This window comes from Anopheles darlingi, chromosome 2 (genome assembly GCF_943734745.1).
Source record: "Anopheles darlingi chromosome 2, idAnoDarlMG_H_01, whole genome shotgun sequence".
NCBI classification, from domain to species: Eukaryota; Metazoa; Arthropoda; class Insecta; order Diptera; family Culicidae; genus Anopheles; species Anopheles darlingi.
The window spans coordinates 6,705,329-6,729,430 of NC_064874.1; the positions used below are offsets into that span (position 1 = coordinate 6,705,329).

At 48.6% G+C, this 24,102-nt stretch overlaps 3 protein-coding genes across 7 annotated transcripts in view; 2 read left to right on the top strand and 1 right to left on the bottom strand.

Annotated features, from left to right (window-relative positions):
* Positions 1 to 58: 58 nt before the first annotated feature.
* LOC125951234 (39S ribosomal protein L55, mitochondrial) lies at positions 59 to 4,397 on the top strand. Of its 2 annotated transcripts, XM_049679923.1 has the most exons (3): positions 59 to 542; positions 4,020 to 4,137; positions 4,202 to 4,397. In XM_049679923.1, the coding sequence occupies exons 2-3, from the start codon at positions 4,072 to 4,074 to the stop codon at positions 4,346 to 4,348; spliced, it is 213 nt and encodes a 70-aa protein (XP_049535880.1). In that variant the 5' UTR covers positions 59 to 542; positions 4,020 to 4,071; the 3' UTR covers positions 4,349 to 4,397. The 2 variants fall into 2 exon arrangements, with proteins under 2 accessions (XP_049535880.1, XP_049535879.1); XM_049679922.1 differs by lacking the exon at positions 59 to 542 and having other exon boundaries at positions 3,713 to 4,137.
* LOC125951231 (uncharacterized) lies at positions 1,701 to 2,338 on the bottom strand. The gene is made up of 3 exons (XM_049679919.1): positions 2,022 to 2,338; positions 1,894 to 1,955; positions 1,701 to 1,816 (listed from the first exon to the last, which is right to left on the bottom strand). The coding sequence occupies exons 1-3, from the start codon at positions 2,314 to 2,316 to the stop codon at positions 1,757 to 1,759; spliced, it is 417 nt and encodes a 138-aa protein (XP_049535876.1). The 5' UTR covers positions 2,317 to 2,338; the 3' UTR covers positions 1,701 to 1,756.
* Positions 4,398 to 4,909: 512 nt separating the features above from the next.
* The window catches only part of LOC125951100 (uncharacterized), a 58,013-nt gene continuing 38,820 nt past the window's right edge, over positions 4,910 to 24,102 (top strand). Inside the window, exons 1-2 of one of the 4 annotated variants that reach the window (XM_049679664.1) lie at positions 4,910 to 5,026; positions 8,342 to 9,240. In XM_049679664.1, coding sequence (XP_049535621.1) covers positions 9,064 to 9,240 — 177 coding nt within the window. In that variant the 5' untranslated portion in view covers positions 4,910 to 5,026; positions 8,342 to 9,063. The other 3 variants (XM_049679665.1, XM_049679662.1, XM_049679666.1) reach the window with 3 other exon arrangements.

Below are 24,102 nucleotides of genomic sequence, written 5' to 3' on the forward strand. Positions count from 1 at the left end.
CGCGGTTTCACTCAAGGCCTACTCCGTTCTTACACAATAGTACGATATTCACCTGCTTCACCCTAGCGCTAGTCGCGCGGATCGGATCTCGCTAGTCTTCCTGTTGTGCTGGGTCTGCACCTCGGAACGATGTGTTCTAGTTTCCGGCGAGTACCACTGCGACTGCCGACATACGATCACTAACGGGCGAACAATTTCGAAACCAGTGCCTGCCTGTGACTTTAGCTAGGTCGTGTCGAGAACAGCCAAATGAGGGACTATCTTCATAGGTGGTCTTACCGACTCTGATTTGTCGCGATAAAAAGTGCAGATCCGTTACGCCAAGGGGGAATCGAGTGGCTTAGACACATGGACCCCCAAGCGCAACCAGACAGATAGTGTCGTTCGGTGCTGTCAGGGGAAAATAGGAAATTAAATTCGGAACCTAAAACAGAAGTCTTATCGAGACGAGGATCCCCAGATAAGGACCGGCGCGATTTTGCAGAGGGGGGAGTCGAAGGGACGGCATGTGAGGACGTAAATAGGTATCCTCTGTAGCTTCGGTATGTTCCTTTTTTTCTTTGGATCTTTATCGGTTTGCAGACGCGCGTTACATGTGTGTGAGGGTGCCGGTCAGTATGATGTACCCAACATAAAACGTTTCATTGATCGTTAGTCTCGTTGTTACTTACCCAGCAGTATGCCGGCGGAGTCGCAGGGGCGGCCCTTTAGTAGCAGCAACATCCTCGTCTTGATTCGCAGACATGTCGCCAGTTTCAATTTACTCCGATTGCCACCATTAACGCAGGACGACATGCACCGTTTACGCGACTGATTAGGTCGCTGGGGATGCTCCCGGGCGTTCCTCCTGCTGGTGTCACTGCACTTCACTTGCTTTTGCATGCTGCACAAACAACGCACACGCGAGTTTGAACGATCCGGGAACTAAAAATAAATCACGCGATCGCAAGAATGGGTGACGGCATCGTACTCTTCGGTGCAGATCACTTCAACGCCGGGAGTCATGGGATGTATTCGTTGCGGGGACAACGCTAAGATTGACAGAGAAACCTTGCTTACGAAGCGTGAGTCGACAGAATCTCGCGATGGTCTGACCGGACTCTGGGAAAAGGGTGACGGTGACTCATGAAAGCTTCCCGCGGAGCCGGGCTGGAGTACACTCCAAAAACGAAGGGAACGATGACGCGGAATGTAGTGTAGTCCGACTAACGTCACGCATGTTGCGGCACACGCTCTCATTCGACAGCTCGGAGATAAGAAGGGCATCACCGGTGACCGATATATAAACCGTCTCTCGGTTGGGGGGCGGTTTGGATAATGGATTGCTGACTTGCCCGCGGAACTTACCGAACGGCGGCGAGTGAGCCATCGTGGATGTCGGGCTTATTTGGTACTGCTTAGTTATGGCTGGTAATTAAACGGAGCACATTGTATTTGCGGATTACGAAACGGTGCCACTGCGGTTGTGAGTCACGGGGTACGATAACTTTGTATGTTAAAAACTTTTTTGTTCACAAACGCTCGGAAGTTTTATCTTAAGCCATTCTTTGTAAACAATCCGCTACCCCGTCCACCGCTTCTCTTTACACAAGCGCCTGACGTAAAATGTCAAACGCACACCTTGGTCACCCTGTGTAGCGACAGCAACAAAAAAGCCTCGGCCAGACGAGGCGTAAACTTTAGCGTAAACATACAAATTTGTGCCAAAAAGTTAAAATTTAAAATTTATTGGAACGGCGATTGTGACGATTTTTCATTATTGTACCGGATCGAACTGTAGAAACACGGTGAGATAAGTGGCTATCACTCCAAAGGTCTGTAAAGGATAGGGAAAATTTGTGGTTAATGTATTCAGCATGGATATTAAGAGAAAATCAAACTGCTAGCACGCACCGCGTATAGAAGAGCTATGTTCAAGTTCAAGGCATTCAGAATCCGGAACCTTGGTTTTGGCTCTGCAACGTAGAATGTGAAGCTTGTTACGAGGAACGCGACTTCTTCATTATCCTCATACAGTTTACCATAGTTGCACAAATGCTTTTCAAACTCATGCAATGCTGCTTCTGCTGCGGTACATGAACCAGTAAGTAGGAAATCATTGATTACCAGTGGCATTATCCAGGTGCTCATCATTCTCAAAACGTGGGTAATGGTTAGTTCAGCGGACAAACGGTACATGCGAATGGCAAAAAAGGATCGATCCGTTATGATGATGAAATGTTCGAAAAACATTAGCAGCAATATCCAACCGTACACTGCACAGAAGCAGTCGATCATCTGGCAAACGTGACGATACAGTTGAATCATGGACCGCATTTGATGCGTACTTACGACACCGCCATGAAGAAATGCTTGCAATTCACGGATCACACTTCGAACCAACATTGCAAAGAGGCCAAAGGAAGCACAATTGGTAGTCTGGGCAAGATAGGCAAACATGCGCATAAAGAATACCATATAATGGTTTATATCATGCATTAGTTTGACGGGAGATCTGATGACCAGCGTCGGTAGGATAAAGGTGAACATTATCGACAGGGCGATCACCCAGGACCAGAATATACGAAAGGCTAACGTGGTGTTCACTGTGTGGTTGTAAAGTAGGGGGAAACTGTCTATTTTGGCAAAGAGCATCTCCCAGCATTGAGCTAGCGATGCTTGCGATGGCCGCCAAAATGTACTGAAGATGTTGAATTTGTATGATGTTAGCGCTAGAATCGTTTCTATAATCACAAAGTAGAAGAATAATCCTAGCATGTGAGCTGCAAATAGAAATCAAATGAGAAGTAGGTAAACATTTTCCACTAAAGGACGAATGAAGTAATAAATTACCATTCGCCCGATAGAGACAGAGCACCTCATTTTGAGCCACGACAAGCCACGCAATCAGCAAATACAGGGCTATAAATATTCCAACAATGATCACAGGTCCAGTCTTACGGACGCTACATTTTCCAGTTGTATCTATAAAAACAGAAGACACTCCGAAGGCATGCGGAATCCACAATGCCCTGCGGAACTGTTTCAGAAAGTCGTCTTTTGAGCTAAACTCTTGGCGAGATTCGGGTAACATAATCAGAGATATTAGGATGTTGCTAGCACTGGGCTGAACACTTTGCGCTTTACTAAATATCTATTGCTGGCCAAGGCTTGCGAAGGGCTATCAATTGGACGTGGAACATATTAATTGATATTGATTATTTATTGACCGCGTTGACAGTGTTGGTCGATAAAGTGGGGAGCATAGCGATTGACCGTAGCATGATGAATGATCGAAGGCCGCTTCCTATTCGCGAGTTTGGTGTTTTATAAACATCACAATTAGCCGCTGATATGCTCACGATTTTGCTGAAAAAAGCCAATTTAGTTGAAATTGGCGTTAAAAAGTAAATGTTTCGTTTTCAGATAAACTAGCAGTGTTCGCATATCTCGTCATAGTTTGATTGTTCATGTATTGTGTAGACGGTAATCAATCAACCAATTAATTCAATTAATCTCGTACCAAGACTAGTAAACGCATATTCTAGAGGACTAATTAAACATTAATTTAACATTTTTTGAATAATTCAACGGGTTTCGTGTCTGCAACGGCTGGAAGTCTTCGATCGATCGACGTTTGCAAGAAGTTGATCGCTCTATGATTCGCCTTAAAATTAGCACGGTGGTAGAACTAATAATTACTACTGATTAGTACACACAGAGTAGTATACTTGTACCTTACGTTGTTATTTTGGGGCAACTAGCACACTGGACTTACGCATATCTGGCCTACTCGTACACCACGTTATGTGCATATGTCGCACGCACTTCTCGGTGTTGATGATTATTGGGGCATCAGCTGTCATCGACGGCCAAACCAAAACATTATTTTCCGGTTTTTTGTGTTATTCAATCCTGGAAATTACGCAAATTTATCGTCATTAATCGTGGAAATCCTTCGTGATGCAGCTAACTAGGCTTATACCAGCGGCAGTACCGTATTTAAATGGCACTTTAGCACGCTGCATTTCTTCCAACAGCGCCGCAATCGTGAAAGTACATCGCAGCATCTATGCCCGGAGGTACCCCACGATGATGGTGCTCCCGGATGGAGCCACCATCAACATAAGCTACCACGAGCCCCGAAGGATCATCAAGGTGAGTCTCTCGCTGAAGATCACCGGTAAAAGCCTTTTCTAATCCTTTCTATCACTACTTTTAGCTCCCGCTGGACTTGAGCTCACTGTCCGAGGCCGAGCGTAAGGCGCGCATCGAAAAGCGGAAACCAAAGCAAAAGATTCGAATCGAAGACGATGTCGAGGATACATTTAACGCCAACAAGTACCTGAAGTACATGAAACGGAAGTAGCTCCGCACGGTTGGACGAAATAGTTGTAAATAAAGCGTCGTAAATTCGACATGTTAATGAGCTAGATAACTCTCATGGACGATGAAACAAGAAAGGGTTCAATTTCTTCGTTATAAAATTAATTTTTGGGTATCATCTCCTTAACTTTGGGAAGAACTGTAGCAGCATAAACAATCGATATGCGGCTCTTGTACGGCTACACAATGGTTTTTGCGCAACATCTCTCACACACTCGCACGCACGTTTTTTGAAAACAATATTCATTGTGTTAGTGCATTCGAGATGCTCTACGAATTTAAGAGAAACTTTTTGCTCTCTCCTCTCTCTCTCTCATGCGTTTTGCTCATTTCGCAGTTAAATAGCGAAAATACTTGATATTTTGTTCAGTTTAATTTCCAAGTTTAAAATAATGATAAAATGTTCTTCAATCGATAAAATAAATTAATCAATGCTTAGGAAAATTCCGTGTAGCGTAGCTGTGCTAGGCACTTTTCAATCCGTAATCTCGTTGGAGCGTGTGAGAGAGAGAATCGCTCGCTCGCTCTCGCACTCTTCTCACGGCGGCCGAACGATGCGGATCTCCCCAGCCTCGCGAGCGTTGCGATTTTAGTTTTGTTGTGCGTACGGTGATGGTGATAAATAAATAACGATAGTTATCTTATCCCATCCTTCCCGAAGGTAAATTTCTAACAGTGATAAGTTATCTGGTGTTGTGCGTCGCGCTATGTTGCCAAGTAAACTCACGGATTGTACGAAATAGAGTTTCATCTCCTCAAAAAAGCATCGTTGGGTGTTTTCCATTTCCCGTAAACCATCGACGCCGTTATAGTTGCTCACGGCATTCAGCAATTTCCATCGTTTTTCACGCGACTGTGAGGTAAAGTGCGTCTCTGCTACCCGTTTGGTGCATCGTAGTGAGCTATCCGGGCGATTTTCGATCCAGTTTTCCACCGAGTGTTCCGCGAACCTACGCTGGTGTTTCCTTTGGAGTGAAACTAATTCCCCTGCCAACTTAGGCTGGTACCGTGCACTCGGTAGCGAAGGAATTTTCTCGAAAATTACACCAAATAAACGGAGCAGCCGAAGGCGCAATAAAGTGAAAAGTGCGTACGAGTGTGAGGCCTTTTCGGGTCACCCCATCCAGTTTTTCCACGAAGAATTGTGTACCCCAGGTGTACTGCTTGTGTGCGTAGCGCAATGCTTACGGCGGTGATGGCGGTGTCATGGTGCAACGGTCAAATGGCAAGTCCAGCGGAACGCGCATCCCCCTACCGCTGCATCGCGATGCATTCCTGTACTGCCGAGTGCACCAGCAAGAAGGACCATGGACGCGCAAGGAAGAAGAAGAAAGAGGCAGCCCTGGTTACAACATCCTTCCTCTCTCGGCAAGGAATCGCTTCTTCTTCTTTTCTATCACGTGCGAATGCTGGCGAAAAAGCAAAGAAAACTCCGTGAAGCCCGGGCACACGCAGTTCTAGTCTCGTGAGAAAGAGGAAGAGAGAGCGACAGATAGTTTTCCGCTCCTTTCTGGCAAATCGAGGCGACCAGCAAATGTCATCTCGAGCGCGTTGTTTACAGTTTTCCCTCTTTGGTACGGTACAGGGTGATCCATCCCAGGGCGTTCGTTCTCGATCGACGACTCGGCCTGCCGTGCGTTTTTCCTCCACACCCCAGATGGAGCCTCTGGTAATCTGCTGGGTGCATTCTGCTGGGGACTCCGTATTTTTAGAAACCAGAAAATGCGTTTCGCAGATCAGCGGGACTCCCGGCCGGGTGGTGGGAAGAAGGGGGTCTTGAAGGGGCGGTTTAGAGCATACCGGCTTCCTTCTCAACCTCCATCCGTTCTCCCCAAAACGAATGGAATTCCTTTGCCTTTCCGGAGCATCTTTCCACACCGGCTGCACACCACAATTTATGCGTTTCTGTATGTGTGTGGGAGCATTTTAGCGTTCCCAGCATCAGCACCGCCGCCGTCGTTGCGAAGGGAACCCGGGGGAAAGTCTTAGTGGCCCTGCCCGCTTCCCGGCACATCCGGCTTTTTTCTCGTCGTTCGGCGCGAGTTCGAGATTTACGTCAAATTCATCACACACACACCGGATGCATCCCAGCAGGCTGGGTACGCCGCCATCAAGAAGAAGGAATCGCCCCCTTGTTCGTTCGTTCTTTCGCTTGGGTGTTTGCCAACGACGTCAGCGTTCCGAGCTGGTGACGGTTGGGCCCTTTCGCACGCGGCGGACGAGGAATATCAAGCCATCACTCTTGAGCCGACAGTTCTGGGTAGGACCGATGGATTAGAGACAAATGTTGCTTAATGCTTCTTCTTGCGCTGGGAAAACATCTGTGTGCCAGCGTTCGAGGGATCAGGCAGCGGCTATTAATTAGTAACATATCGGGATGCATATTTTGAAACATTCCTCTTGTCTCACCGTGTTGCACCATGGCGGATATTTACGAGAAATATATAAATAAGGCTATTGATTTGATTAAGAAACACGAGATTTACTGACGTATATGGCACCACGGGAAGCGCGGCATTCTCTTGAATGAAAATCGCCTTTTGGAAGGTTCTAGGTTGGATTGGCACGGATGTGTGCCAAGATTTTCGGATCCATTGATGTCCGGTGCTTCGGTGCGCTGGCTGGATGCCAAGAGCTGTATTTGGATTTTAATTATACATTCAACCACTCGACTAGCTATTTTTCCTCTTGCGGCCGCATCGTTCTCTTTAAAGTTTTGTTCCATTTTCGGCGGCCCCAGGCCTACTGAGCTCAAGTCGTCAGCCGTCAGATATGCGAACGCATGGCGTGTATGTAGTCGATCAAACACCCATTCGACTCAATCAACGTAACTTGTTGTTTTCGTGGCCACCACTACGATACCAGCGTGTCGACCTTGATCCCATCCAGGAAACCCACCACTATAGTGACGAAAAACACACTGGAATTCGTTATCTTACGACCTGGACGTTGCTGGGGGGAAAAGGTGTTAATAGAGCGTGACCTTGAGACGTTGGTCAGCCGTGAGGAGTGTAGTCCAGAGTGATCATTTTGGGATCTTTGGCGTTCACTGCTCCAAATTAGTTACATCAATTTTCCCTCAAAGGCAAGATGGACAACCTCTCCCGCCTTACTCTCGACAGTTTTGCCAGAACGTGGCGGCCTCACACTTATCTTATCTTTTCTCCAGCGAAAACGGCTGTGTTCTTGTCACCCTGTCGTGATGATGGTATGTGGGTAACGTCATCCGCGTTGTCACCTGCGCTCTCATACCTATACCAGCCTGGTGGACGTGTGATATCGTGTGGCTCTCGAAGACGCTGATAAGCACTCGAGAGGGCCTATCTGCTCGGGAATCAGATAGCCCAAAAACCTCCCTCTAGGGGAACGACGACTTTCCCGGGCAATGCTGTGTGTTTTGATATTTATGGAACTTACAGGGATCTTGCTGCTAACGTAATGATGGCGCAGACAAACGTTACTGATTCTTCTACTTTTAGGAGTATACAAAGTCCAGGTCCAGGCGCCAAACATAAAACACAAAATCCAATAATCACTACCGCCCATCGTTGCCAACAGTCCCCTAAGCACGATGTCCGAATGGAACGATCAAACGAAAATGTTTGCGACGGCAAACATGATTAACGTCGCACAGGAGTGATAACGACGGGAGTGCGCGATTGCAATGGCGTGCGTGGGTGCTCGAGTTGGATCTACCATCTACCGAGTTCAGCGCACCCTCGTCGTCGACAGTCGTCCATCGATGTTGTTCTCGTAAGGTAGTGGTCGCGCCCGGCGACGAGTCGGCAGTTGTGACAGTTGTCCAAACCGCGAGCGACTACAACCGAACCCCCCTCTCCTGAGCAACGGACTAACCAGAGAGGAGAGGGGGTTTTGGTAGTAGGTCCGATCGCTACCACTACCACCAATCACTTTCCCATCGCTTGATCGCACGTCGTGCTACTACTAACGTCGTCTTTTCTAACCGTTCCCCCAGCACAGTGGCGCCAGTAGCCGCGCCAACAGCAATCGAACGAGAAGGAGTCATAGCCGAATTGCCCGAAAAGGGCTCCCATTTAGCGGCCGGAAACAGATCGGACCAATTTATTCCGTTTTGCCAATGGAAACCGGATTGATACACGGAGATGCGAGTGAACTTGTTGCAGTGTAAATCGATGCAGAAGCGCATCCGACGTGGATCGTGGCGGATGCTTTTTCGTGGATAGAAGCGACGGCGCGACCTATGACTGGTGTTTGTGCTGGTGATCCTTAACTTGATCTCTAAATGAAGTGTCCCAACCTGCGTACCGGTTCATAGTTACTAAGGTGTTGGTGTAAGGAAGGTGAAGTAGTGGTAGAGGGTGGTGTGCTGATAGGTGTGTGTTTTCCTGGAATCACATACGTCCGTATACACACACACACACACAGCAATCAAAGCCACCAGGTCCTTGTGATTATCCCCGCCCCCTGCAAAAGGGGCGGCGGCCGGTGTGTTGAAGCTGCCAGCAGGCTTCCAGCCAGCAGAAGTGGCCGGTGAGCGATGTGCAGCAGCAGTAACGTCGCGAGTGGTTCCTTAAAGTGTAAAACTCCACGCAAAACAGCTCATCGCGACCGATCGTCTCCACCGTTGCCGGCGAACCGCCCGTCGTCGTCGTTGTCGGCGGTACCGTCGTTTCTACCTCTACCGTGTGCCACGTTGATTTCGGTGAGCTGATAAAGATGAACGTCGGACAACACAGTGGACCGGGGCCGCCATTGAACCGCACTGGCTGCTCCGATCGCTCCGTCACAGGACCGTCGTGCCGGGCACTGCGAACAGCCGTCTCGGCGCTGTACTGTCTGGATGATTTCCACCGCGAACACATCGGCTCCGGGTTCTTCTCCGAGGTGTACAAGGTAAGTACTGGTTAGCGTCCTTTGGACTCCGGGAATGTTTTTACAATTGCGTGCGTCTTTTTGTGAGGATATTTTTGGCATCGTGCCAGGTGTATTTGGGAGCAAAACAATAATGTGATCCTTGGTTCATAGCCTGGAGCTATCGACTTCCATCTCCCATTTTGTTTATGCCTTGCTAGAAGTGGAACTGCCGGCGAAATGAATCCGGAATACTGTATCTTTCAATATTTAATACATATTCAAATAAGAAAAAAAAGGGAACTTGTTTCGTCCATTTATTTTGGAGCCAAAATACCAAGTAAAACAAATTGATGAGGCAATCCCTTTCACGCTAATGACTACTGACTTTGTGCTATGGATTGCTCGTGCATTAGTTGCAAGATTCGTATGTCCTTTCCCTGTTCGGAAGGTAGCACTTATAGCGTCCCATCACCATCCAAAGTAGTTCGTCAATGTTTGGTTCATTTAAGTTCGTATCTTGTCGGCGTGCGCGTGTGTTTGTATGCCATAGTGTCCCCTAATACACTCGTTCAGCACACAGGCACATATGACCACACTCCCCCCCGGGGAGGCGTTCCGGCGTTAAGAGATTTTCTCTTTTTACTGGCGAAAAAGGAAATCCCGCTCGAACACAACATACCGCTCGGTCCCTCGGTCAGTCAGTCAGTCAGGTGGTCACCACCTGACGATGCTTCCATTTTCCGAAAAAACCCCGGCTCACCCGATCACCACAAACCCCCACACTGCGTCCGTTCGCCGCAGATGACGACTTTTCACTTTTCGCCGCCGTTGCCGCCACCACCGCCTCTCTTATCTCGTCTGGTGAGATGCCTGCAAGCTAGCAGCCCGTCACCGGCAGGCTGTTATGGATGGTGGGCGCGCTTCTGTCTTGGCATGATCAATTCTCGTTTTCACTCGCCCTCGCCGGGGTCTTTAACTGCGCCGCCCAACGCCCCCATACCCAACGGTCATTGATGCACAACGATGTTATGTTGTATCGATTGGAGGGGTGCTGGTGAGGTAGGTTTTCGTTACAACTGGACCGACCTGACATCTCATCGTTGTCACATCACCATTAGCGATCGATCATGGATCGATTGACGCCGCACAACAATGTCTTGGACCAGTTTTGTGATGGAGTTGCTGTGCGGGTGCGCACGTGATGTGTCGATGCGGCCAATTGCCGTCGTCACACTGACGCGCGCGCGAATCTCGTGATTCGTATTTCGATTGGTTGGCGGATTGGTGGTTTTGCTCGTCGATTAAAGTAGCAGAATGTCTTTTGAATTTCAACCCTCCTCATTTTTGCGTGCGTCTTTTGGAGTGGGGGGAACGCCGCGGGAAATTCAATTCGAAAATTCACGATTAAGGCTAACGGCTGGAAATCGGTGTCGAAATGAAGATAAATGTGTTTGCCAACCAATCGTATCTGCGTATACCTTTTTATGGGGGAAAGCAAGTTTAAATTTCACGCCATTTTGGTTGCGTTTTGGGTTGTTTGCTATGCACTAGTTTACGGTAATGTAAGCATCGTGTACTTGAGATTTGGTTGCTGGAACCGTATCGCTCATTACTCGGGACTGGGTTACACAGTAAAATCGTATTTAATTTTGAAATCTGAACAATCCTTAACCACAGTGTCGACTGCCATGATGAAATTCACTATTAGAATGCATGCTATGCTGACTACTGGTGGAGTAGTGGTAGAAGTTTAGCTCCTAAATTAGATTAAGGGAAGCATTGATTTAACGTTGGTCGCAGGAATCCTTGAAACACACTCGGACTCGCGGAAGCACCTTCGAGAGTCACGAGACCCAAGTAGGCAGCTACCTCGGGGTACACTCAATATGGCTTTGCGTCATGTGACCGTGCAACCTTTGTTGGTCATAATAGACACATCACGATACCTGATAGGAACATACCTCACAGCGCGACTGCTATCATGACATTGTCCACCAGTAACACAAGTGGCGTTTATCAAGGAATGTGGCTGTTGATAACCTTTACAACAATTCTACGTTTTATGGAGTGCTACATCGCACTGGCACTGGCTACTCATCTGTAACTAATCGGAATCATCGCAACTTTATGCGAAATCCTTTTCGATCTACCACGTGTCTCGACTTATCGGTGATCGCCTGTTGGTAAGATCTACTTTAAACAGTTTGCTTCCCTTTTATTTCGGCGAAAGTTCGTCTAAAGGAGTATTTTCCCTTCAAACTTTCCACCGAGAATGGCCCGGTGCCTACGTCACTTTGCGACTCCCATAAATTGAAATATTGTGGCATGTAATTTCGCCCCGATTTCTAATCTGCGCGACCAATTTCGGTGTGTGCGGCGTAAGGGTTTTTGATTTTACAAACCGTTGAAACGTTTTTCGTCTTGGACGTTTCGGATGTAAATATCACTTTCGCGCTTCAGTGCCTTCCCCCTATCTGCTCGAGGGGATCGCAGAAGTGAAAAAAAAACGGTTTTAGCGGGTCAGCGTTGATTGGTTTTGTGTTCGATTTTTTTTTTTTACATTTTAGGGCTTCCATCCCCCGCTGCTGTGCCCGACTTCATGGTTCCATTTTCATGCTGGCACCTTCTGGGGCGCGAGATGCATATGCTGATGGTGCGCCGTACCATGGCGCTTATTTGCTTGCCTGTTCAAGTAACGAGAGCGGCGTAATCATAACGAAAACATATGAATCTCAAACAAAACGAAACCAAACAAACACACAAAAAAATCCATATTCGAAGCGAAACTTATTGGGAAAATAATAATCGTTAAACGGAAAACCATTTCCGTCCAATGCAGGGGCAGCGGCAGCACCAGCAGCTCTGGTATGGCTTGATTTAGAAAGCAGCAAAGCCTTCGCCTCGCAAAGAGCTTTCTGATGCTATCTGCAATGCTGCGCCGTCGCTTTTCCCCCCTGCATGTGGGGTAGAGGATGATCGTAAAGATTTCCAGCCCCCAAAAGCGCTCATCACCGCGCCATTGTGCGTGCTTTGTTGCTCAGCATTCATCTTATCAGCGGGCGCGTTATGACGTTCGCGTCGGCGGCCAAAAAGGTGCCAATCCAATGCCGCAACGTTTCGTTGTTCGATTGGTATCGAGACGAAGAGGCAGAAGAGATTAACTGCTGAAGGGATGATTTCGTGGAAGAAGCGTTTTCGAACGCCTTTATCGGCCAACAGCACCAGTTGGTGATAACGTGTATTATCGTGAATGGAATTTTCTTGGAACCCACGATAAACCACCTAACGGCTGATGGCGGAGTTACGCACAACGTGACTTTAAGAATGCTACGAGGGGGGGGGGGGATACACCAACGATAAGCAAGGATCGCGCCATTTTTTGCAAAGTGCCAAGTTGCATACGAGGTGAAAGTGAACGAGTTTTTCCCGCGCGTCACCCTCTCCCACGGGGGCCGGCTCATCAAACGAAATCGCCGACTTTCGATTCCCGAAATATGCTGACCATCATAAGCGCGCGCCGCTGTTGCAGCATTTGGATTGCGCCAAATATGCGTAAACTGTTTGCTGCTCGCTTCTCCTTTCACTGATTTTTGTTGAATTAATAAATTGGCCAACAGAAGAAGCGCGCGCTGTGCATTTTAGTAGTAGTCGCGCCGCTGGCGCAATTGGCCGACGCAAACTTTCATCGAGCAGTGCGTATGCGTGCGTGTGTGTGTGTGTTTGCCGCCTGCTTTTTAAGTTCATTAATCATCAGCGTGTGCACTACTAGGCAAGTTAATTGTTTAGTTCGCGCGTGCTGTTTTATTGTAATCTCGCCCGTAGCCCCCCGGCCCCCCCCGGGAGGGTTAAGATAATAAAATTGAAAACAGTGAACCGATCCTCGCCGTCTCTCCCCCTAGCAACCACCTCGATGGCATACATGTTCATCGTTGTTCAGGTGTCTCGCGGTTTGATTTATGCGATCCGTTTTGGGGCATTTTGAGAGCCCTTCTCGACGGGCGCCGCGCCGCCCATTTTCCCGCCAAACCATTATTAATTAGTCGATCCATCGGCGGCGCCACTTTCGCTCGGAAATCGCAGTTTCCTGCTCCGGTGGTGAATGCGTATGCTCTTCGGTCCCCCTCGACAGATCATTTTTCACTGGCTTTCCCGCGCTGGCGGACGCCACGCCGGTACCGAGGCAAGGTGCAATCAATGTTTTGTCAGTCACCGGCTGATGATCGACGTGATCCCGCTATGCTTATGCTCTACTGTAGCAGGAGAGAACCATGTTTCAATTACCGTTACGCGGTGATCGGAATTGGAATTGCCGCATGTGAAATTTTAGTGTTGCACCATGGGGTGCACCCATCGGTATCTGGTGATTTGAAACCATCAAGTGATACTTCCATTCCATTGTAAGGCGTAGAAATTTGAATGCTCATGACACGAAGTTTTCCGGGTTTTCCCGCTGAGCTCCAGTTGTTTCAATCAACGGAATACTCGTGAAAAGCACCTCTAGTTAATGCGACAATCATAGTCCTAGACTTGGGGTTTGGAAGTGATGAAGTTCGATTTTATTTGGGCTCATCAGCAGGAGGTCATATGGTGCGGTGCTACGGCGATTACGATAAGCCCATCGGGATCCCATCGGCCATCGCGAATGGTGGTCAATTTATTTCAGTTCGATTTGAGGGTTGATCATTAACACAGGGCTGCGAGACCGATAAGTATTCCTATACTGGTGTGTTCCAGTACGTTCCCCTCGATGGTGAAGGCAGTAAAGTGAGCTCGATGTTTATCTGCGATAAGCCGTTCCCAAGCTAGTCTGCCCGGAGATGGCATACCATCTGGTAGGTACTTACGCTTTATTTGAGGTACATTCAACCAAAGTTGTGAATTGTATTAACGAGTTTATAGGCTGATGGGGTATATAAATACGATTGCGATCCATGCATCCCTGTTAACTGTCTGAAACTGTCTTTTGTAAAAAGGAACAGCCTCGGAAAAGCGCTAACAGGTCATGCTGCAATCGTGCACTATTCGCAACATTTCACTGTTTCAGTTGTGTCACTTGGGACTTGGGAAAAATGAAAGATGTTTACAAGGACTAAATGGTGTCCCTGGGGAGAACCAAGAAGAAGAGAAAAGTAGAAGCCAGTAGATTTTATCGAACTCTTCCAAAACTCCAAAACTTTATCCAAAACTTATCCAAAAGTTGCAAAAATGGTTAAACATGAAACCGACATGGAGTTGAAGTACTCCTAGGTTGTTCTTTTATTTGAGCTCAAGCTTAGACGTATAGAACTCCGTGTACAAATTGAATACCGAAGACCTGTTGGGGACCTAGGGCACAGTAGAATGGACGCGTGATGTTCTCCTTTCTGCGGATCGCTACTCGCAGCTGCTCGAATGATACTTCAATTGCCTTAGCACAGATGCGTTCAAAAGTAGCGGCCCAGGAATGATCATTAACCTGCAAACACAGCATGCCTTGCTGAAACGGTCCATGATACCGACAACATCAGACAACAATGCTTTGTTCAGAGCAGAGTGTGTGCGCGCGCGCGCCCTTCATCCTGCTGATCTTTCCATGATTCCATGATGTCACCAAGCGCGTACCACCCTTCGTCATGCTCCGATTCGTGTGACAGACACTTAACTCTGGCCTCTGAATATGATTCGCCCGATTCCAATCCCCAATCCAATCCAATCGTCGTCTCGCAAGAAAGCAATCTCCATTCTGAGAGCGTGTTCCATTGCGTGACGCACCGTAAACGCGGCGTGAGACACCGCGGAGTGCTCGATGTAATAGCTCCGTCGTCGTCGTCTCGATCGCGCTCAGTACTACCACCACGCCTCGCATCGCCGCGATGGCCTTGCCATGGTGTGCTGGGCCCCGGTCGCAGGCAATTAATTTATGCACTCGAGTGGGGTTGGGGTGGCTCTAATCGTCGCCGTCGATGATGCCAACCCCTACCCCCCCGGTGGGACTCGAACGGCGACGAATCGTTTGTTTTGCCGCTGGACTTCCGCCGGGCACGTGCATTTCCTTGAACATCAACACGCGCGATCCGATCATGAACTTGATCTCTCACTCGCTCTCCCGCTCATTCTCTTGGTTTGAGACGGGCGGTAATCGTGGAGGGCGCTGAGGGAGAGGGTCAATGAGCTTTCTCGACCGGCTGCGACGCACAGGACCTTGGCGTCGTCGTCATCGTCGTCGTGGAGGGCTGCTGTCGCCGGTGTCGCGAGGCTAAATCGTGATCGGAAGTTTAGCGAACATATTAAGGCTTTCCGATCGCGTACGGCAGATAATATGCAGCCAGCCAGCCTGCCGGGTTGAGCACGGGACAGCAAAAGCAGCAGCAGCAGCAACAGCAACTGGTTACCGCTGATCACGTTTCCGATTACGAAGGTTCTTGGGAAGCCCAGAGGGGTGGTAAAGGATCGGTTAAAGAGGGGCGCGGTGGTGGATTTTGCAGTTGCAGAGTTCAAGCAGCAAGCAGATCGTGCTGCGGTCCTTCACCGGGAGGCTTCAGGGGCTCCACCACGCCACTGGTGGTCATTTAATCGTGTTTGCGCACCATCATAAATCCGCATCCGTCGGCGACTGGTACCGGCACCACGATCACCACAACCGGATCATCATACCCGAGCACGGGTTCATTATCATTCGCGCTCATGTTGGTCACATGTCACACGCGCTGACGTTCAGAGCCTATAGGCAGAGGATGACGTGATTTGTGTTGGGATTTCCAATTAGGTTCGAAGACGATCGAACTCAACGATCGATCGGATATCGTGCTACACGCTGCAAGCCCCGATAAATCTCTACTAAAGGATATTCATTAGCGTGGATCCAATACAACAATTTTCGCGAAATTGAAGAAAGAGAAGTAACTCGTTTGCCAAAAGTGCAGTTGACCTAGTAATGGAAACCAGGGGAGGGGGCAAGGCTGTGTGAAAGGCGAATTAATGCCCCGCAGTACCCGTTCTGCCCCCTTCTTCTCTCCTTCTGCAGCCCCTCCGTCACTCGGGAATTGGCCGGTTGTGATTGAAGTTAGAAAAGCCAACATATACCGTAAGACTCTGGAGCTCCTGGAGCAGGGAAGGGGATAAACAACTATTTTCATTTGGCTTCCATTCCCCCCTCCCCCCTCCCTCTGACCTTCTCCTCCTTCTTTCGTCTTTTGCTACGGACACATACACACGCATGAGGCTACGTTCGATTCGCTTCTTCTTGATCGATCGCACCGGGGGCTAGTAGTTCTGGGGCTTTACACTTTGTGTGATCTCCTCAGCTGGCCGGTTGCCGGTGCTCTTTCGGCACCGGCTCCATCATCATCATCATCATGAGCATCCATCGGTGGTGCGTCAATTACCAGGAGGGAGCCCCCGACCGAAGAGGAGAAGGAGGATTTATTGAACGTCTCCCGCGGCCAGTAATGGAACATCGATCTTCTTCCTCCGGGAACTCCCTTTCCCCCCGGGAGAGGGGGTATTCCTCGCTTCTCGTTCCATGAATGGTGGCTAGGGTTGTGAGTAGCCACTAGTTGACCTTCACTGCTTCTCGTGCTCGTTCGCCGTATTGAAGCCTACCAGGAATTGGGCAGCGAGATTGCTGAGAAGGAGATATGTGGCTGCGGTGCGCGCGGCGGTTTGATAAAGAGACCTCGTTTGTAGGTGGGAACTAACCGCAATGACGTGCACTGGGACCGTTAGTCGGTCGGTGAGTCGCAGAACCGTTCGCTGCGTTGCGATGAAATATGCTGACCACCGGTCTGTGGCTGTTGCGCGGTGTGGTTGTGGTTCCGAGATTCCGATGATGATCAGCCGTCATCATCTGTGTGGTGGATCTAATGACAGCCAAATGAGACCAGCAAATTGGATTGTGCGTTGCGCGGTTCTTTGGCGCTTTAAGTAGGTCGGATTAGGTCGTACTATTTTTTTTACGGGCGCGGGGAGATTATCGATACACGTCCCTCGGGTGCGTCTTGATTTTGTTCATTGAATTAGAGCAGGATTTGACTTGTAGCAATAACAAGAAGCTGGTGGTGCTGATTGGTGAGGATGGGACGTAACTTCCTAGTCGGACATAGAAAAGTCATTCAAGTGAAGTCATCAAGATTAGATCATTCATAGAGGTGATGGATTGAGAAGATCAAACATATATCATACAGAGTCGGGGGCTGTTTTTCCTCCAAATCTTTTCTCTTGTGATCGGTGAGCTGAAGTGAGCTGTCGTCGTATTAATGACAGCTCATCTTCTTTGAAAACTTATTATACACCATTGCAAATTATTTGCAAACGAATAAGACCGAATGTATTTATTGTAAAGCGAGAGAAACAGTAATTCCAGCGCGTTCGTTGCGGGTATTTTGCATAATTCCCATGAGAAAACATGGGAGAACTCCTCCGCGCCTTGTTCGTGCCAATTACGCTCGGCAAAAAGTAATCGATCGAGCCGGTTAGCTACTAGCAGCAGCATCTGTTGTAGGTTGGCCACGCGCATGTTGAGTAGCAACACACATCACACATTCATAAGCATATGGCCCCGAAAAAAATTATGAATAATCGATGGCCGGTCCCAACACTTTCTACTCTTGCTTTATCCCGTGGGACCGGGACCACCAACACCCCCAAAAGGTAGCGCATAAGTCGGAAAAAAAAATCGCGAACAACAATCCGCAGCAATCACGATCGAGAGCGTCTCGAGAAAGTGCGTCGATATGCGTTGATCGATGCCGACCTCCTCCTCAGGGCATCGCGATCATCACATCTCTTTGGCGTCATCTGCCAAAGGCAATTGGCAAACGGACGAATTGCACATTATGTTGAGCTAATGAGTTGCACTCTAATCACCGAAACGCATCCACACGAGAAGATCAGGTAGCAGATGTTGCAAACGGGTTTGAACGGACGATCGAATACACACGTTATCGCGGTTTGTGGATCAGATCGGTCGGCACGGCACCAGCCCCCTTTACCCCGCACCCTGGCCAATAATTAATCAATTCCGAGTGCAGTTTTGGATGTCGACGTCGCTGGCGTTTGCGAAAATCCTCTTACGTCTTCAGCACCGTCGCTTCGGCTTCATTCGTAGCCTAATGATGGGGCTTGTTGCAGGAGGGGTCCACACGCATCGACGGTTTCGTGACCATGGTGTTCCCGGGACATCGTAGCTCATTAGTAGATTATTATCTAAAATGCGAGCGTTAATTTTTTAAAATTAATAATCCATTATCGAGTTGATGAAACGTGCGTTTCGGAATGCTTAGATCGATGCAGCTGTCCCCATCGGTGAATTTCTTGCTACCTTTCGCTCCGATTTGGATAAATGAACTAACATCGCCAAGATTGGCTTCGAACAATGAAGATGCCACCACCTAATGGAGCGCCATTTCAACGAACAGGCCTAGTAGTGAATGAGAATTCGAAACTTGATATTGTTGCTGCTGTTGCTGCTGCTGCTGACTGTTTTGTGATTGTTACGGCCAATCGGTCATTTTGTTGACAATAAATTTACAGTAGCCCAAGTGGTGCCCCAAGTGGCCCCTAGTGTGGTATGCAATTGCGCATGAAGCCGGTGACACTCTTTGCATGTTCACGAGGTGCCAACGACCAGGGTGGGTGATTTCGGAACAGGGACAACAGCAGCAGCAGCAGCAACAGCAGCTGATGCATCAAAGTGCATCGATACATAGCAAGGCCCAAACCGTCACACCCTCTAGCACCACCTCGTGCACCGAACCCCGAGGGCTATTTATACTGAACCGCCGTACGCCATGAGCAAACGGGACGGTCACTCCCAAACGGTGGGGGTGGTGGTGGTGGTGGTAGTGGTGGCGTTGTGCCACTATACAACACCATCATCAGCATCAGTGACAACAACAACAGCACAATCGATTCCCCTGGTGGTGGTGGGGTTGGGACCTGGATGATTCGAGAACGGTACAAGAACGGCGCGAGAACGGTTTGTCCTGTTTGTGTTCCGTTCGGTATGGCATGGAGCACAGTTTCGACAACAAACAATCGATGATGATGATGATGATGATGATGATCCACCACCGAGTGGCAACACGCCGTTCGATGTCGCTTGTTTCGCTTGAGTGAGCAGCAATATTGATTTCGGGCCGCTTCCTCTCTTGTTGCCCGTGTAACACTGGTGGTCGTATGAGTGGTATTATGGGAATGTTATCAGGAAATTGATCAGGTTTAGAGGCTAAAGATTTATTCAAACTGTACTGTCGCATTTTGGCAAACGTTTTGTAAATCTGTAAATGACGCTGTTGATTGATTAATTGGTCTGGCAGATAGCCAACACTAACGAATGGTTTAAAAATACGAAACCCGAATATGTTATCGCTTGTTGATACTTTCGTTTTATAAATAATGTTCCATTTACAAAAAAAAAACTGCCCCTTCTCGACGAATTTTATTTGCCCCAAAAACACTACAACCGAAAATAATATTGCGAACATTAATTTCAATTATAAATTACACACACCTATGAAAGAAAGATTGAGGCCCAGAATGTGTTTTTCCACAAATCTGGAAAAAATACCTTACTACCTCAACAGAACTGGGAATGTGTTCTTTTTACAGTTCATTCCAGTGATGAAGGAGGCAAAATATGTAACACAATGGCGCATCCATTACTGATTGCCGGTGTGTGAACCGCCGCTACCGAAGCGATCGAATCGGGCGTGTGACCATTATGGAAGCGAACACTTTAAAAGCGTCAGAATCAGAATTGATTGTTTTTTATGGACGTACCTAACGGGCCACCTTGTCAAGGCAATCACATTTAGGAGCTTCGATATTAACGAACACGCTACAGTGATGACCGTGACCGTTGGTCTAGAAGTTGATCGCAGTTAAATTAACAATCGAGGCTCACATAGCAAGCGACGCGAGATTTAAACACGGTGTCAAGTCAAGTAAACATCTGCGGTAAACATCGTAGCAGCAACAGCTGCATTGTTGCTCGGTAGCATTGCCAACAGCTCTAGTACGCCCTTAGATAATGTTCTAAAGGAATGTAGAATGGGGTTAGAGGGAAGGGTCACAAATCACGTTGCGAAACAAAATATAATATTCACAAAAAGGCATAGTTGGAGGTCGTAGTTGTTGGTTTGTGTGTCGATATGCGTTTTAAACGGTTTCCGGGAGCGTCACGTGCCATCGCGTGCACATAACACACCCAGTGTTCACACCCCCTGGGGCGGGAGGGTTGTGTTCTCATTGTTTTTACCAAGCGTCCCCGTTTCCAATGTTTGCATTCTTCCGGCCGCAAGCCCGATAGCACTTGCTAAGGGTACCTGGGCACCTTCGTCGTGATTACTTCACCAGGGTAGGCTGCCTCGGCCGCCGGTCATTGACGTGAACATATTGGCCAGTGGTCAGCCGAAAACGCGTCCCCCGGAAGCCATTATAAGCGTGCAGAGTCACTTCCGGGACCACCCCGGAAAAATGGGGAGAACGTTCTTTGATGTTCGTGTTCTTAACTTTTTGATGTTCCAGACTATTGAGGTCACACAGGCACGTCCTGAAACTCCCCGTCGTTGTCTCGGTTAAGCTGATAAATGGTTTGTCATTTGTTCCATGTTAAAGTTTGAAAACGGCCAAGTCACGCAGTGACCAACGAATGGACAACTACCACGTGAGCGTGTCGTCTATCTATGACATGCGGATGACAGGGAATACTGGATCGTTTTCACTTTTTGCCCACGAGCGTCGTCGCGGTCGCGACGACAAATCCTTCCAATGCCCTTCCGCTCCGCGATTTGTTACGGACCGCCGGCCGACTGTACAGACGAAGACTCCTGGTGGGTCCAAGGTGACCTCCGGTGTGTATGCGGCGAAGCCCTACAAGTGAACCTGGTCTAGGCTGGCGCTGATTTGTGTGCTCTCGAGTTCCAGCACGCCAAAGGGGTATCAAGCATGTCTGACGAGGCCTCCCTTTAATTGGGTTAGGACTCGACAGGAACTCCGCGGTACTGCCACCATCGTTGGAGCAGACTAGCGAGGTTCGCGTGCCGCTTCCAAATCAATCACATCCGGTACACACCATTCAGTGCAACTGCAGGGGAGGTTGCTAAAACTTGTGGAAATGTGCATTCGCGGTCCAGATGCGTTGATGTGGCCCTCCGGATCGACGGAATGATTGACCAAATTTGACGGTAATTAATTGGTACGCTGTCATTCATGGTTGCCGGCGGCAACAGACTCTACATCGCCGCCTGAGCTGCTTAACATACATCGACAGCTGGGGCAACCGCTATAGCTGCTGCTCCTCCGTTGCTTCAGCTCCTCCTGCTGCTTGAGGTCGTTCGATGCAAACCGTGGAAAGCAACCTGTCAGCCGTCCATCTATTTCGTGTTTGATGTGGTTGCTTTGCCCTATTTGGTTGTCCTTTTTTTTACAGTTTGCTTTTCGATTTTCCCTGGGAAAATGGAAAATGTTTCAAAAATGTTATTGTTCATGACTCACTGACGGTGCTCCTCTTTGTCCGTACGGAGGAGCCATTCCAAGGCGGTGTATCCTTACAGCACCGTGTTAGCCGCATTGTAAACCATTTTGTATTTGTTTTAAAAAATATTAAATGGTTTTTCCATTTTCTACCCACCAGATCGGCGCTACCAAAATGCGCAAATTCAGATTCGTTCACCCCTTGTATCTCTGTTGGTGTTGACTCACCTGAGCGCTCGTGCGCTGCTCCTTTGTCGTTGGCTGCGGGCCGACGAGTGATGAGTCGAGGTGCCAAGAAATTTGTTTTCATTTTTCCCGCATAACTCAACCCACGCATTAGCACCATTAGCAGTAACAGTAGGAAGAGGAGGAGGATGAGCGGTTTTGCACACTCTCAGCGTTTGCATCGTAAAACTTAAAAACGTTTCACTGTTGCTCCCCGATACAGTTTCAGTTGCAGTCGACGAGGTTGCGGTTTTAGAGCATCTGGCCTAATGGTTTCTTTTCGTTCTTCTTTTTCTTTTCTCGTTTTAGGTAAGTTCGACGCACCTCGACCGATGAGTGCGAGCTGCAAATACAATGGGAAAGACAAAATGTTCCCACCAAGCAACCGTGGAGGAAGTGAGCATACTTATTAAACCCTACCAACGCTGAACGGCCTAAATCGTGGGTCCATTGAAAGCAAAGCAGAAGATCTATGAGTTGTGCTGAGTTATGCAATTTGTTGATTGATTACCGAGGATGAACACATACCATTCCAACAAGAAATTCAATATCTCCAGCGGAAGCTGGGCACACTTGAGAGGTTAGAGCGATAGGTTTGAAGTGGGCTGCCAAAACTATCCCAACGCATACCAACGCCACCGTCGACTCATGTCTGTTCGTGCGTTACCTCTATGCGGCCTACTGTTTTGGGTAGAAAATGCTGATTTTCCACGAATAAAAAGGAAAATTAGAAAGGAAGCCAATCCCTTTCCCGCCCCGGGAGGTTTACATAATTTGCAGGCGGCGGCATGTGCAACCGACCGAAAAGGACATCCCACCTGGGGCTCTGATGCCCTGGATTGATCCGAATCGGCGGCGCAAGGGATTTACTCAGTGGAGAAGAAGCTCCCTTTCACCCGTGACTGTCACATGCGGCGAAATGGGGGTGGCCACCTCCCCCATTCAGGGGGCCCACCGATAATCAATTAGCGTTTAATCACGCAGCTTGTGTGTGGCCAAATGCCGCTGCCAGGTGAACTGGCAGTAGTCGTGGTGGCTCGGTGGTGGATTGAGTGACCGGAGATTATGGCGTGTGTATGGCTGCCCATTGCGGAGTGGCCTCGATGTGCCTCAATGAACGTTCAACGATGCGCGAACACTGGCACCAGCACCGGCAATCGGTGGCAGGGCACTCTTCCACCATCATCAGCTAGGCTGGCCAAGAAGCGCCCCTCGGCACATGCTTTCGGTTACCCGCCTTTTGGCCCTCTAATAACTTTCTTGCCTTCGTGGCGATAGCGATGGTGGCAGTGGATAGTGCTTGCTGTGCCGAGCTGACTGTGACCGCGGTTATGATGACGGTGGAATCACGCACAGAACAGTCTCAAGGAGGGAGGGTGGGTTGCTAGTCGTCTCGTAATAGACAGCCTCGATGTGTGCCCGTTATTAGCTATTGGGTGCGATTGCACAATCGATTGAAGGTATTCGGGCATACGAAATTTAACTGGAGCTAAAGAGAAGAAGGAAATTAAATAGGATGGTCTGGAGGTCCATCGGATAGAATGGTCTTCTTTTTACCGCTAAATTCAAATCACATATCTTACCTAGTAAAGGGTTTGCAGTCTCTTTTTTCGCTTCATCTGCAAGTTCATGTTCAAAGCTATGCGTGACACTCAGTCGATATTCAACAGGGAATCAGTTGATTTTATGCAGAGGAAACACACACACACATTACCCTGGAATTTATTTCAAAATTAGAATTTTAATAAATTGCTCAATTCCTGATCGATTACCGGGAACACGGATGAAACCGCCAAACGGCATCTGCATGCCGACCGTTTGACCCATCTGCTGATCCTACCGTTAACGGAAAATCACGGAAGACCGTGTACAGGCGCGTGATCGTGGTAACCGAGATCGTTGATCACGATCACGACGAAGACGAACAACCATCTCCCACCCCCTCGGTTCTTCTCCCTGCGGGGTACACTGAGGGAAATTAATTGCCATAACGTGTTGTCCCTTTGCGCTGTGCACCTGCGGTGATTGCTCACGACCGTCGGTAAGCCACTGTGCACACGCCACCCTAACCAAGCACCTTTCGCCATCGTCTGTCCGTGGGATTCGTCGTGCAAGTATGCCACTTGGAATGGGTTCAAGAATTTGACAAAATTTCCCTCCGTTGGCCACCCTCTAAATTGGCTGGTGAGAAATGTTCACCGAAATGGCATCAGCGGCAGCAGC

Bases quoted from the DNA above. Each gene is read 5' to 3' on its own strand.
- LOC125951231 (XM_049679919.1), bottom strand. From the start codon at position 2,316: ATGCGGTCCATGATTCAACTGTATCGTCACGTTTGCCAGATGATCGAC. The intron at 1,956-2,021 runs GTAAACTGTATG...TCTACGTTGCAG, and splicing joins AAAGCATTTGTGCAACTATG to AGCCAAAACCAAGGTTCCGG. The intron at 1,817-1,893 runs GTGCGTGCTAGC...TATCCTTTACAG, and splicing joins ACATAGCTCTTCTATACGCG to ACCTTTGGAGTGATAGCCAC.
- LOC125951234 (XM_049679922.1), top strand. From the start codon at position 3,943: ATGCAGCTAACTAGGCTTATACCAGCGGCAGTACCGTATTTAAATGGC. The intron at 4,138-4,201 runs GTGAGTCTCTCG...CACTACTTTTAG, and splicing joins AGCCCCGAAGGATCATCAAG to CTCCCGCTGGACTTGAGCTC.